We start from the raw sequence: 16,091 nt of genomic DNA, 5'->3' as shown, positions 1-16,091 counted from the left end.
TAAGTTTAGGACTTGAGGTTGTAGGCAGCTGTAGCTACCTGTTGAGAAATGGGTCAGAGCCACTTGTCGGCATGTTGTTGTTGTTGTTCTGGATTGCGCCAGCAGAGGGCGGTGCTGTGGCCATACTGTCTGCTTCAGTAGGGAGCTGCTGGCACAGTGCCACCTCCTAATGGAAAAGGAGAGGGGAGGGGAGTGTGGTAGAAGAAATGTGGAAATAAGAAAATAACTGAGTGTCATTGGATTTTTTTTTTTTTCTCATAAACAAATTAATAATGTATAGATTGATATGATGACCAACATGCTAATATATATGTATATATTAGGGCAGGTTACCTGGGCAGGTTAACGCGTTAATTACGCGTTAATGCAATCTTATTTTAACGTGATTAATACAAATTGACGCATTAACGCACACTTTTTTCTTTTCTTTTTTTTTCACTTTGATTCTGAAATTAAGTATTATGTTATATTATATTATATTATATATTATTTTGATATTAAGTACATTTGGTATGAATGATTATGTATAATTCCATTTGATAATCTCATTTAACTTCAATTGGAGTGGATTTAAAATAGATTATTAAAAGTGCGATTAATCGCAAGTTAACTCACCAATACTATGCGATTAATCGCGATTAAAACTTTTAATCTTTGCCCAAGTATATAAAGTAGTAGTATACTTTATATACTTATATAGTAGCCCTAGTATATAAAATAGATCAAATTAAATTAATCAGAAAAAAAGAAAGAAAGTGTATGTATTGCTGTAAAGTAGATTAATGTGTGAGTAAATGGAAAAAAGGATATCACTACTTTTGCATGCGTCACCTGTCTCATGAGCTCTTCTTGTCGTCTCTGAATCCTCTCTCTCTCCAGCTGGATTCTCTGGAGCCTCATCTTCTGCTGCTGGCTCACACTGATAGGACTGATCGCACCTATACAGCAAGCAAACAACAAGCATTATAGACAGCGCTTAGCTACATTGAATAACAACATTTGTGTGTTTTCACTGTTGAATGGGTACACATTCAACACAACAACACATACATGCAAGCTATTTATCATATAATGGCACTTATTTGACCATTTATCATAAATAAACACATCACAATATGTCCCACATGTTTCTGGGACATAAACAACAAAATCGCTAAAGTTGACATTAAGGCCATTTGATTAACTGCTCAGGTTTACATTTGGTGTCAAACTTAATACAGACAACAAGAAGTGTGATTTACCTTTGATGCCACCAACGCCACCCAAGCCGTTGCCCAGGGGTCCCGGCAAGTTCATGAGGCCCCCAGAGTTGTGCTGCTGCTGGACCAGGCCACCTGCTGGGCTCAGGGTCGAAACCGGTACCTGCTGGGTCTGCATCTGTTGTGGGTGCTGGAGGAGACGGTGCTGCTGCTGCTGCTGCTGCTGCTGCTGCTGATGCTGCATCACTAGAAACACCAATGCACATTTGTAACTGGATCTACGTCGCACACAAAATTAACATTGTACAACATTGTGTACCCATGCACAGCCGACAAAACTATGGTTATTTTTATCTTCACCAGAATCGCTCAGTTATATGTGTATGTAGTGTATGGAGACACTTTATTTCTAATTGTGAACGGGGGATTGCTCCCATTATTCCATAAGTAGTAAATAAATATATACATTTATGATCTTTTTTTTTGCATCAAAATAACAAACAAAGAAAGACTCCCTCATAATTGAGACAGCCAAAACTCTCAATGGCCAAAGAATCTGTCATCAGTGGTGGTCCCAGCACAGTAGAAAAAACTTAAAACAACTACACATAAGCATTTCAGGGGACTGATGTGTCATCAGTGTCCACTGTTCCCTGTGAAATGATCTATCGAAAAATCACAGCTTTGGAAGTTAGCAATGGCCTTCATGCCTTCATTATGGAAGGGCGGCCTCCGATTTTCCAGGTTGCCGCTGCACTCAAAGTTCAAACATTTAAACTTTGGACCCTTTTATTCTTCTCAAATGGAAGTTCAGTAGAAGGGAAGTTCCATAGAATATTGAGATTGTTTTGGCAAGAAAAGAAAAGTAGCTTTCACTCAAAGTAAAATGATTTACTTTGAGCAAAAGTACATGACATGTTAGCAAACCTATGCTGCTGCAAGGCAGAGCATGTGTGTGTGTATAACATACCCAGGTTTGGTTGAGACAGGACCAGGCTTCGTTGTGGTGGAGCAAGGCTGTGTGTGTTGTTGCTCTGCGCATTGTGGTGCAGGGACATCGCTGCCATGTTGGGTGCCATGGATTTCCGGGGATCAATCCATGTTGTTATCTTCTCCATGTGACTGGAATGACAGTGATAGGAGAGCAGAGTGTATATGGTATGTTACTTTAAAATGTATTAAGAAAACAATTACGGTAACAACAGAGAATACTGACAAAAATGTAATTTTGTATTGATCATTATTATAACAGGCATAATACTAATCCTAAACACTAAGAGATACTTTGAACAAAAGTCAGCAGATGGGACAATCCCTTCAGAGCTACGACCTCTACAAAAATGATTGGATAATATATGGCAAACATTTTTATATGTCTAGTTTAACCTGTATTGTAGTTTAACCTGTATTGTATACAGTCTATGTTAGGTCAGTTTAACCTGTATTATATACAGTCTTTGTTAAGTCAGTTCAACCTGTATTATATACTGTCTATTAAGTCAGTTTAATCTGTATTATATACAGTCTTTGTTAACCTGTTTTATATTGTCTATGTGCGTTACAGCCACACCGGAGCTCCACTGAAATAGTTTTGACCGGCATTTTACAGATTAAAAGCTAGCGGGATATACTGTACTTCTAAACATCCATCTAAAATGTCCCCTATGTATTAAATACATTGGGTACATTTTGAAACATGAGACATCTCTAGGTTGATTGTGTTTTAGCTTGGCGTTTATTTAGTAGAGGGTACTTTGTAATTCACCGATTGTGTACAGATATTGCCCAAAGGATGGCTCTATATAAAGGAGTGCTGATGCCTGACCGTCTCCTGGGTAGGTTTACACTGCTAGACACACAGGAACCACACGCGTCACATCATGGTTATTTCGGAGAGTGAATATCTGTGGAATATCAATATCTTTCTAACTTATAGAAAATTACTTTCAAAATACTTAAAACTGCGACTGAGATGTGTGGTTATTTTAATACACCACCACAGCAGGGCTACAATGCTATAAAAGTCACTTTCAGTTTGATGTTGGGACATTCTGGGCAGTCATTATCGTATAACTTGTCAAAGGGGAACACGGCCTACCTGATCCAGCCACTAATCGTTGGTGAACAAACCCATTTCAGTCTCAACAAGAATGCAACAGTGAAGATTTTATTTTGGAGTATTTCATTATAGGTTATAACCTGCTCCATAACTTAAATACATATCAACGTAATAAAAAAATGGGAGTGTCTGTATTTTTGACTGTATTGAATCATACCTTCTGTGTTCCTAAATACCCTGGTATACCGTAAAACCATGACACCGCCCAAGCCTAGGTTATACATGAATTAAAAGTCAATAGCTTGTGATCGGTGAAGATCCCACATGACATGAACATTTTAAACTGACAACGCATACCCAGTTGTATGTACATGTAAATGTGGATACATACACATTTACCAGTTTGGAAGAAATTAGGCTATAGGCTACTTTGCCTCCATCACAGACATTGACACGGCAATCAGAGCCGTTCAAACTTAACTGAATAAGAGTGCGAGGGGAATTAAAGACAAACAGCACATGTTTTAAATACTCACACATGGTGTGTTATTTATTGAATCTCCTCAAGTAACAATATGAATAGTCTACATGATTCCATTAAAGTTGATCTGCATTGCAGGGGACATTTTAAAATGGCATCCATTCAACGGCATCCATCATTAGATGATGCTCTTCACAAATCTTCAAATCTGACACTGTTGTGGTCAGTGAGCTTTTACTTTTCACTTTCATATGACCGCAAACAATTATTAAATTATATTCAAACAGTCAGTATGTATGTTACATAAAACCTAATTAAGGCACCTAATTGATATCTCTTTTCGTCCCTAACCCTACAAATTATGGATTCTTATTTATTTATGCAAATTGCTTTGCAGTGTAATTTTGGTTTACATTTTTGCACATTCTTCTATTCTATTGCTTAACTCTGCAAAGCTGAACTTACAAACAAGTATGACAGAGATATCGTTTGCTGTGCCTGGATTCCATGAAGCAATCTGTAAAGTGTTTGTTTAAGTCACATGATTTTCTTTAACTGACTTAATCTTGAGCTCAGCTATTTATTCAGATTTTCAGTTATCGCTTTTGTTTTTCTTTCTTTAAGATCAACTTTGTGTTTATAACATTACCAAGGCTTTAACCTGGTACACAAATTCCCATGCAGTGGTTGTTTTTGCATTGACTCTTTCATGCTAGTGCATGAAAGAGATTGATCCGGTGTCTATTCTAATTACACAAATGTGACATGACACATTCATTTATTTCTGTATGTGCATCGCAGCAATAACTTATTCCAACCCTTTTGGTTGAGGAATAATGCCTTGTATTGCCAGACTCAACTAGCCTCCACAAAGCTATTGGCTGCAACAACTGCTTGTGTGCCGGTCATGAGGCTATACTTAGACTTCCTGACAACAGCTGTTGTCTTTTCCTCCCCCCCGATACACACACACACAGCATGTGCAAGAATTCCACACACCCACACCCAAAATTGTGGGGTATACTAGATGCCAATGAAATCTCCAGAAAAGGAGAATTAGAATCAGACAGGAGTTTTCACTGAATGAAAATGTATTCATTTCCTCAGATTTCCCACACACTCAACTGCAATAAGCCCATGATATAATATCCCATAATTGAGTTAACTCACTGAAAGTAATTTTTTAAGAGCACTATGAAGTCTACTTTAACACATTTGTTTATTCTTGTGTGTACACAACTCTATGGCCAACACACAACTTGTGCAACTTGGTGGAGGAGATGAGGAAATATTGGATCAGTGTCTGGATACCGAATCAATCACACAGTCACTGTTTCATATCCCCCTTACATGCTAGCACGAAAGAGTCAATGAAAAAACAACCACTGCATGGGAATTTGTGTACCGGGTTAAAGCCTTGGAGATGTTATAAACACAAAATGTATCTTAAAGAGAGAAAAACAGAAGCAATAACTGAAAATCTGAATAAAGAGCTGAGCTCAAGATTAAGAAATTAAAGAAAATCACGTGACTGAAACAAACACTTTACAGTTTGCTTCATGGAATCCAGGCACAGCAAAACGATATCTCTGTCATACTGGTTTGTAAGTTCAGCTTTGCAGGGTTAAGCAATAGAATAGAAGAATGAGAAAAAATGTCAACCAAAATTAGAATGCAAAGCAGTTTGCATAAATATATAAGAATCCATTGTTTGTAATAGAGGATAAGTGATTTTAAATTAGGTTCCTTCTTTCATAAGTGGTATAGGACTCAAGGAAGTCCTTTGGTAAACTGTGGATTGGTTTGATTGGTATTAATATTCACAAGTATATCTATACATAAGGTTGGCTTTTCTGTATTCATTATCAGTTCATGTTGGGATTAAAATAATTTAGCTCACACTATTGTTAATAATATAGTGATCAAATAGTTTACTACTCGTTAGCCATTGCAACTAAATTGACTAGTTAATAATATATTAAGACTGCCCATGCACACTAGATACCAAGAATAAGGAATAAGGAAAATACTGATTTTGGAAGTCTAACAAATCAAGTCTGATGTTCACTTTAGCAGGTAAAAAACATCTATGAGATGGCTCATAGATTAAATGTAATTAAATCTTGCAATTGTATTTGATGTAAGAACATATGACATATGAAATGAATGAAATCACAGCTAAATCCAAAAGAACACCTTGTTATAACACATGCGTTATTTGTGAACACCTATATCATCTTCATAAGAAATATAATTGCCATGTTAACACATATTGCTTGGTATGTGAACAACATATTAATAATCCCTAAGAGAACGTAGCCTACATCCAATAGCTTTGATACAGAGGTAGGTTTTCAAGACATGCTGTCTCCAAGAAACACTGCTTCATAAACAGATGTGGACCATATTATTGGTTTATTTATATATATATAAATATACATATACACACATTGTTTGTTGTGTGTGTGTGTGTGTGTGTGTGTGTGTGTGTGTGTGTGTGTGTGTGTGTGTGTGTGTGTGTGTGTGTGTTATATATATATATATATATATATACACACACACACAAAAACAGTCTGTTTGTGGATATGCCATTAAAAATTAAAAGGAAAGTTACTCACTTAAGGAATGCGTTGTCCCGCTGCATGTATTAGCACACATGCATGCACACATTCCACTCAGTATGAGGCGGACAAAGCTGTCAGTCAGACTGTCAAGTGGCCAATAGCAGGCCAGATCAAACAGGACCTCAGAATGCACCATGCATCACACAGGACAGCCTGGTGTCCATGCAGGACACAGGCAGAGTGTGGGGGGGGGGAGGGGACAGACGGACTCCAATGTTCCGACTGTGTTTTCTAACATTGTTTTGAACATTTAGCAGTCCACCCCATTCCTACCACCCCCCCCATCCCCCAACCCCACACACACACACACACACGACAACAATACACCCACATGATTGCTGCTCACATACAAATTCCACAGCAATGAATAGAGCGAGAGGGATAGAGAGGGAGCGACACATAGGCAGAGTATAGGAAGTTGAGGAGAAAATGTGGGTCGATTTTCCCACTAGTTTACAAATGCAAACAGGGAGATGAATGATGTTGGTCACTTGGGTCTGTTTAGTCGCACGTGATTGCTCTGTGCAGTTGTTATTTCAAGTAGATAGAAACCACTTTATAACAAAGGTCTCTTGTTGGCAGTGACTTATAAGTTGCTTCCACAGAGATGCTCTGATCGGCTTCAGCAGAAAACCTGGACTTCAATTTCCTGTCTTTTTGACCACGTGTGTTTGCGTTTAAGAACTTCGATATGAACCAAATCAAGCAATTCAAACAAATGTTGGTAGATGGTTGGTCACATGCTCAGACAGAGAGACTCGACTAAACGCTCGCACCTCAACAGCACACAACACGTGGGACTGGAGAGAATCATTAAGCCCGTCCTGAGGTTAATTGCCAATGATTGAGAACAATTTACTTTGATTGTATTGCTCTTTTATTCATGTCCCTTTGTTTATCTGAAGCTCCCGTTTTCTATTGAAATAGTCATCATTCTTTAGGCGTTTTTACACTGCCAAACATGCCGTCTTATGCACGCCTTTTTCGCGGCACGGTCCGCGCGTTTACGCTGCCCAAGGTAAATTGCCTGCTTGAGCTAGCACCCCAATTTACCCTCCCGGACCCTACACACATTGGCGGTTTATCGGGTTTCATTCTGATGTAAATGTGATGGCTGCACGGTTCCAGGGGGGAACCAATATCAACATGAGTAGTTCTAACTGGAGAGAAAGTGAAATCCGCGAGGTGCTAATCATGTGAGAGAAGGTGATGCAGTCGCATTAAACAAAGGCGTTGAAAGATGGTGCAATCTACGAGAGAGACGCAGATGAACTGTCCTTACGATGCTTTTGTCGGGATAAAAAACAAGTGGTCAGCAAAGTGAAGAATATGTTGGCATTTTTGCACTTGTAAATAGTTAATCGAGTTTGTAGCCTACACTCAGACGTGAACTCATTCTTGCATGCGGGTGTCTTCATTCATAAAAAAATAAAAACATTCGGGAGTATGCAAATTATTCTAAAGAGGTCTAGACTCTGTGCGTAGCCCCGCCTTCTCCAGGGAACCACCGCCCGCGCGGTGATGAACGGGGGATTTTACCCCCTCGGTCTTACACAGGAAACTTGAGATAAGACAGTGAAATCGCTGGGTGTGCCTAGCCGCGACCGAACCGGCTTGGCACCGAACCGGCTTGGCAGTGTAAAAAGGCCTTTTGTCTCCAAACACATTTTGTATATTTGGAGATAAGGAATAGGTGAAGGGGATACATTCTCAAGAAAAGGCTAGCCAGGCGGCTGGCCTTCGTCTTGCTTCCATTTTCTTTTTTTATTTATACTATTGTTATGGTGTTCCATCCATTGAATTATTTGGCCTTCTGAATGCTTAACAATGCAATACTTTATCAGCCTTTGTTTGCAGTGTTAAATTTATTAAACGTATGAATGAAATGTTTTTTTTCAAACGAGATAGGAGCAGATAGCAGATGTTAACAGAGGGTAAACAAGTGGAAGAAAGAGCAGGAAGATAGACAAAGTATGTGGTAGCTTCTCTGTAGCGCCCCATAGACTAAACACAAAATTAACTGAAGATACAGACGCACTTTTCTCTCCATCTCCCCTAAACATTAATAGTCTTGTCTACTAAGTGAATGTGTGTTATGGGAGTAGCCCCTGTTTCACTGCTGGTGAAGGAGGTGTCAGGGATTCCCTCCCTGAGCTGCACCCACCCTCACTATGTCAATATTATTTTCTAGGTTAATATATTAAAAATAAAAAATATATAATTCCTTTCATTATAAAGCCATGACACAATTATATGATAAAATGTTGTTGAATCGTACTTATTCATCTATTTATTAAGATGTCTAATGATTGTCCTTGTGGGCATTTAATAGTCAATTCAATGATGAAACCATGTCACATTTACAGGATTTAATGGTTTAACATTGAAGTTCATTTTTTTTACTTGGTGTCTGTGGGTCGGCCTAAAGTGGTCTATTTTGACGGCTTTTAAATAGACATTAGACATTTCAGCGTGTTATGCCTGTTTTCTATCACACACACACACACACACACACACACACACACACACACACACACACACACACACACACACACACACACACACACATTAAAGATGCCCATTAATGTCTGCTAAATCGTCCTGTGCCCTAAAACAGACCCAGTTAAATAATGAAAATACAAAAAAAAAAACAGTGACTATTACTACTTACTTTAAAAAATACTTTTGGCCATTGCTGGTATAGGCCATTTCCCAGCCGGGAGGCAGAGGCAGTTCGTCGGCCACATCGAAGGACTGGTGGCGCTGGTGGTGGTGGAGGTTCTGGGAGCTGGGGTTGGCCCCGGTCCCGAGCTGAAGAGAGGCCGGGGAAGAGTGGGAGCGGGTGTGGGAGACCTGGAGACGGGGAGGCTGGCAGGTGGAGTCGGTGCTGCTCTGTCTAGAGTGAGAGCCCGAGTCTGGTTCTTTGAAAAATGACTCTGGGAGCATTTTCTTTCTCCACGACGAGGGTTTTGGATTCATGACAGAATTGAAAAGGGCCTGTAGTTCAGTGTCCGAGTCCTGCGCTACGTGCACGACCTGTTGCCCCGGCATGAGCTGGTGCTGGTTGGAGTTCATATTGCTTTAAAATAGTTGAAGAAGGGGGCGAGGAAACGAGTATAAGGTCGGAATGCCCGGACAATAAACTGTCCCCTCGATGACGAAAAAAGAGTACAGATTGCGGCCTCCAGTCTTGTCAACAGTACCCTCCCCGAGTTTCTCTACCGACACTCCAGTTTGGTAAAAACTTTTTTTTTGTTCAACCGACCGAAATAAATTTGAACGCTTAGAAAGACGATCCCGGTGCTAAAAAAGTTCAGAGCGACAGTTTCCCCGGTTCACAATAAGTTTTGCTTGTTTTTCTCTCCTTGTAGGTCGACGTCCCAACTCAACGTTGGTAACTGGGGAATTTGCTGGGACCGGACGCTCGGGCGGTGCTCATGAATATTCAACAGGGGAGGGCTTGGAGTTAGTTTATTCAAGTTAGACATGGCTGCACCGGTGTACTGGTTGTACGCCAGGGAACGGCGCTCCTTCACTTGTTGTATTTTGCCAAAAGAAAATGCTTGAGTTTTATTACGAATTGTAGGCTTCAGTCGTTCAGGGATTTAAATCATTAGATCAATCTAAAATGTTGTTAGATTGTTTTGGGCATTCTAGGGCAGGACCCTAGACCCCTCTACTCACTTGGTCATTGTAGGATATTATGTTGTACACCCTAGTTGCCTATTGAATATTACAGGGTAGGCCTACGGTATAATACTAAATTCTAGATGTGAACAATGGTGAACTCATGGTCTCATGATTATGTTAAGTGTTAATATCCTCCACTGAGGACCGCGGTGAAGTTAGTTTTAGGTAGGATATTCGACGGATATTTAGTCCAGTTCCAGCCGCGACTTCACTGAGGTTTGCCCAACAATAGCAGCAGGAGAACGGTTAGCGCACCTCCCAGAGCCTCGCGGTGAATTGCTGGAAACTGACTGTCAATAAATTACTTCACGTAAACATATCAATACAAAATACTTGCAGTTTTTTCAATAGCTTCCATGTCGTGTGACTCAGTGACTCCAAACCAGTATCCAATTGTCAAACTAAACCCTACAAATAAGACGCAGTACTTGTTATGGTATTTTAATTAGTGCTTCCTCTATTTTATATGAATATTAATATTCAGAAATTATATATTTGTTTCAATAGCTTCTATGCTATGTGACCCAGTGACTCCAAACAAGTATCCAATTGTATTACTAAACAGGACACATAAAACACACCTATTTTCATGGTACTTTAGTGCTTCCTCTATTTTATATGAATATTAATATGCCGAAATTACCCTTTTCTTTCAATAGCTTCTATGCCATGTGACCCAGTGACTCCAAACCAGTATCCAATTGTATTACTAAACAGGTTCTGATTCAAAAGAGGTGTGTCTTATTTGTAGGGTTTAGTAATACAATAAATACCATAAAATTTTTTTTTAAAAAAAATCCATAAAATCCCATATTTGTAGGATTTAGTTTTACAATTCCTGGAACCGTCACCTTATCGTGATGGAGAGGTTTGCGTGTCCCTATGAACCTGAGGGCTGTGTTGTCTGGAGCCTTGTGCTCCTGGTAGGGTCTCCCATGGCAGAGTGGTCTCAGGTGAGGGGCCAGACTAAGAATGGTTCACCCATGAACCATTCTTGACCCCATGAACACACAAAATAGAGGAGGAGAGACCCTGCCCGGAGGAAGCCCGGGGCCCCCGTCTGGAGCCAGGCCCAGACGGAGGTCCTGGTGGCCGGGTTTGCCACGGAGCCCGGCCGGGCACAGCCCGAACAAGCTATGTGGCACCCCCCCCTCTCTGAGGAGGTACCCTGAGGATGAGGATGAGGATGAGTTTTACAATTGGATACTGGTTTTGAGTCACTGGGTCACATGGCATAGAAGCTATTGAAAGAAAATTATAATTTCTGCATATTAATATTCATATAAAATAGAGGAAGCACTAAAATACCACAACAAGTGGTGTGTCTTATTTTTAGGGTTTAGTTTTACAATTGGATACTTGTTTGGAGTCACTGGGTCACACGACATGGAAGCTATTGAAAAATTTGAAGTATTTTGTTTTGATTATTTACGTGAAGTAGTTTATTGACGGTCCCTAAATCAGTTTCCAGCGATTCACCGCGAGGCTCTGGGAGGTGCGCTAACCGTTCTCCTACTGCTATTGCTGGGCAAACCTCAGTGAGGTTCGCGGCTGGAACTGGACTGAATATCCGTCGAATATCCTACCTAACTTCACAGCGTGGAACCGTCCTGGAACCGTCACCTTATCGTGGTGGAGAGGTTTGCGTGTCCCTGTGAACCTGAGGGCTGTGTTGTCTGGAGCCATGTGCTCCTGGTAGGGTCTCCCATGGCAGAGTGGTCTCAGGTGAGGGGCCAGACTAAGAATGGTTCAGAAGACCCCATGAATACATCAAAAAGAGGAGGAGAGACCCTGCCCGGAGGAAGCCCGGGGCCCCCGTCTGGAGCCAGGCCCAGACGAGGGGCTCGCCGGCGAGCGCCTGGTGGCCGGGTTTGCCACGGAGCCCGGCCGGGCACAGCCCGAACAAGCTACGTGGCACCCCCCCCCTCTTCGCCCTGTGGGCCCACCACCTGCAGGGAGACCCGCTGGGGTCGGGTGCGCTGCCACATGGATGGCAGTGAAAGGCAGGGGTCCCGACGGACCAGACCCGAGCGGCAGAAGCTGGCTCTGGGGACGTGGAACGTTACCTCACTGTGGGGAAAGGAACCGGAGCTTGTGAGGGAGGTGGAGCGCTACCAGTTAGATCTGGTGGGGCTCACCTCTACGCACAGTCTCAGCTCTGGTACCGTACTCCTGGATAGGGGTTGGACTCTATTCTTCTCTGGAGTTGCCCAGGGCGTGAGGCGCCGGGCGGGTGTGGGGATACTCATAAACCCCCGGCTGAGTGCCGCGGTGTTGGAGTTTACCCCGGTGGATGAGAGGGTCGCCTCCCTACGCCTAAGGGTGGTGGGGGGGAAAACTCTGACTGTTGTTTGTGCATATGCACCGAACAGCAGTTCAGAGTACTCGGCCTTCTTGGAGACCCTGAATGGAGTCCTGTATGGGGCTCCGGTAGGGGACTCCGTAGTTCTGCTGGGAGACTTCAACGCCCACGTGGGCAACGATGGAGACACCTGGAGAGGCGTGGTGGGGAGGAACGGCCTCCCTGATCTAAACCCGAGTGGTCGTTTGTTACTGGACTTCTGTGCTAGCCATGGATTGTCCATAACGAACACCATGTTCGAACATAAGGGTGCTCATAAGTGTACCTGGTACCAGAGTACCCTAGGCCGAAGATCGATGATCGATTTCGTGATCGTGTCATCTGATCTGAGGCCGTATGTTTTGGACACTCGGGTGAAGAGAGGGGCGGAACTGTCAACCGACCACCATCTGGTGGTGAGTTGGATCAGGGAATGGGGGAAGAGTCTGGACAGACCTGGTAAGCCCAAACGGGTAGTGCGGGTGAATTGGGAACGTCTGGAGGAGGCTCCCGTCCTAGAGATCTTCAACTCACACCTCCGGCGGAGCTTTTCTAGCATCCCTGTGGAGGTTGGGGGCATTGAGCCAGAGTGGGCAGTGTTCAAAGCCTCCATTGCTGAAGCTGCGGTGGTGAGCTGTGGCCTCAGGGTCTTAGGTTCCTCAAGGGGCGGTAACCCTCGGACACCGTGGTGGACACCGGTGGTCAGGGAAGCCGTCCGACTGAAGAAGGAGGCCTTCCGGGGTATGTTATCCCGGAGGACTCCTGACGCAGTTGCAGGGTACCGGCAGGCTCGAAGGGCTGCAGCAGCTGCCGTGTCGGAGGCTAAGCAGCGGGTGTGGGAGAAGTTCGGAGAGGACATGGAGAAGGACTTTCGGTCGGCACCAAAGTGTTTCTGGAAGACCATCCGGCACCTCAGAAGGGGGAAACGGGGAAACATCCAAGCTGTGTATAGTAAGGGTGGGACTCTGTTGACCTCGACTGAGGAGGTAGTCGAACGTTGGAAGGAACACTTTGAGGAACTCCTGAATCCGACTAACACGTCCTCTATGTTGGAGGCAGAGCTCGAGGTTGATGGTGGTTCATCGTCAATTTCCCTGGTGGAAGTCACTGAGGTAGTTAAACATCTCCGCAGTGGCAAAGCCCCAGGGATTGATGAGATCCAGCCAGAAATGCTAAAGGCTCTGGGTGTTGAGGGGCTGTCTTGGCTGACACGCCTATTCAACATTGCGTGGGAGTCTGGTACAGTGCCAAAGGAGTGGCAAACCGGGGTGGTGGTTCCCCTGTTCAAAAAGGGGGACCGGAGAGTGTGTGCCAATTACCGGGGTATCACACTTCTCAGCCTCCCTGGGAAAGTCTACTCTAAGGTGCTGGAAAGGAGGGTTCGGCCGATTGTCGAACCTCAGATTGAAGAGGAACAATGCGGTTTCTGCCCTGGACGTGGAACTACGGATCAGCTCTTCACTCTCGCAAGGATCCTGGAGGGGGCCTGGGAGTATGCCCATCCGGTCTACATGTGTTTTGTGGATTTGGAGAAGGCATATGACCGGGTCCCCCGGGAGAAACTGTGGGAGGTGCTGCGGGAGTACGGAGTAAGGGGTTCATTCCTCAGGGCCATCCAATCTCTGTACTCCCAAAGCGAGAGCTGTGTCCGCGTTCTCGGCAGCCAATCAGTTCCGTTCCCGGTGGGTGTTGGCCTCCGCCAGGGCTGCGCCTTGTCACCAATCCTGTTTGTGATATTCATGGACAGGATATCGAGGCGTAGTCGTGGTGGGGAGGGGTTGCAGTTCGGTGATCTGAGGATCGCATCACTGCTCTTTGCAGATGATGTGGTCCTAATGGCATCATCGGCCTGTGACCTTCAGCACTCACTGGATCGGCTGGCTGCCGAGTGTGAAGCGGCTGGGATGAAGATCAGCCCCACTAAATCTGAGGCCATGACTCTTAGCAGGAAACCGGTGGACTGCCCTCTCCGGGTAGGAAATGAGTCCTTAGCCCAAGTGAAGGAGTTTAAGTACCTCGGGGTCTTGTTCGCGAGTGAGGGTACGATGGAGCGTGAGATTGGCCGGAGAATCGGAGCAGCGGGGGCGGTATTGCGTTCGCTGTACCGCACTGTTGTGACGAAAAGAGAGCTGAGCCGCAAGGCAAAGCTCTCGATCTACCGGTCGATCTTCGTTCCTACCCTCACCTATGGTCATGAGGGGTGGGTGATGACCGAAAGGACGAGATCGCGGATACAAGCGGCCGAGATGAGTTTTCTCAGGAGGGTGGCTGGCTTCTCCCTTAGGGATAGGGTGAGAAGTTCAGTCATCCGGGAGGAACTCGGATTAGAGCCGCTGCTCCTTTGCTTAGAAAGGAGTCAGTTGAGGTGGTTCGGGCATCTGGTAAGGATGCCCACTGGACGCCTCCCTTGGGAGGTGTTCCAGGCACGACCAGTGGGGAGGAGACCCCGGGGAAGACCCAGGACTAGGTGGAGAGATTATATCTCAACACTGGCCTGGGAACGCCTCGGGATCCCCCCGTCAGAGCTGGTCAATGTGGCCCGGGAAAGGGAAGTCTGGGGCCCCCTGCTTGAGCTGCTGCCCCCGCGACCCAACCCCGGATAAGCGGACGACGATGAGGATGAGGACTTCACAGCGGTCCACTGAGAAGCGTATAAACTATATAAGATTATTGACGACAAGTATAATGTGTCACTGATCTCAGCAGATTTCAACTTCGACACTTACATCTTTCAAACAGAGCTGGTGGCAAGATGTTTGTTATCACATAAACAATGAACACGAAATTGTAGATGTTGAAGTGGAAACATAATTACAATTATAAAAGTCAGTTATCAATTATTTTGACAGAACGACGTAGAATTGACAGCATATAGTCCAATCAGTATATATGCTGTCAGTAATACGGATAAAATTGGGGAGAAACAATGGACAGAGCTAGGGAGTGGCATTGGGGAGCCTACGGGCAGCCTTGGGAAATACAGCCTTATTATTGGTCATGGTCATACACAAAAGTTTGAATGAATCAAATAAATGGCTTGAAGAAAAACTGTTGAAAATCGGACAAATTTTCTCATCAGAGCACTTGTCAGGTTGTATTATTTTGTTTGGGATTATAGTTTTGCTGCATAACTGACTGAGCAAGACATTCTCGTGCAGAATGTTCTGGTAGAGAGCAGAATTAATCATTCATATTTCAAAACAGCAGCCAAATTCCTTCACACTTTTACCAAGGTTGACTTTTGATTTGATGTTGTATTATGATGACATTTGCTTTATGACAGGAGGTAATGGATGAACTGAACAACTTGTTTTCTTATCTCGCCCAGAATTTATTTTGATGGCGGCAGTGATGTCCATCACTGCTTGTTGAGACTACTTCAAAGTAATGATACGGTTTATAAGATCATGTTTAGATTCAACATGTTCAACCAGCCTGAGTGTGTCCGGACTAATTTAATCTTAAATAAATTATTTAGCCTTAAATAAATACAACTTTATTATTATTATTATTATATAAATATTTTTCACAGCACTACTCAAAATATGTTTGTAACCTGATTCTGATATCAACACGACTTAAACATGAATTAACAGACTTCTACAATTCAAGACCTCCCTTTGCCAATCATCTTTTGCTTTCATGGCCATAAGACAATTTAAAGATATTCCAACAGAACTAATGAACTCATATTCAA

The 16,091-nt window shown here is 43.5% G+C and overlaps 1 protein-coding gene across 1 annotated transcript; it reads right to left on the bottom strand.

Annotated features, from left to right (window-relative positions):
• Positions 1-38: 38 nt before the first annotated feature.
• On the bottom strand, positions 39-9,771 carry LOC311376675 (WW domain-containing transcription regulator protein 1-like; the record flags this gene model as incomplete). The annotated part of the gene is made up of 5 exons (XM_084491178.1): positions 9,035-9,771; positions 2,170-2,321; positions 1,242-1,445; positions 832-938; positions 39-166 (listed from the first exon to the last, which is right to left on the bottom strand). Coding segments are annotated over exons 1-5 (995 nt in total), but the record flags the coding sequence as incomplete, so codon positions are not given.
• Positions 9,772-16,091: the final 6,320 nt, after the last annotated feature.

Source organism: Micromesistius poutassou (assembly GCF_964030765.1).
Source record: "Micromesistius poutassou genome assembly, contig: SCAFFOLD_5324, whole genome shotgun sequence".
Classification (NCBI taxonomy): Eukaryota; Metazoa; Chordata; class Actinopteri; order Gadiformes; family Gadidae; genus Micromesistius; species Micromesistius poutassou.
Note: the sequence above shows the minus strand (reverse complement) of the source record. Positions and strands in the feature narration are given on the sequence as shown.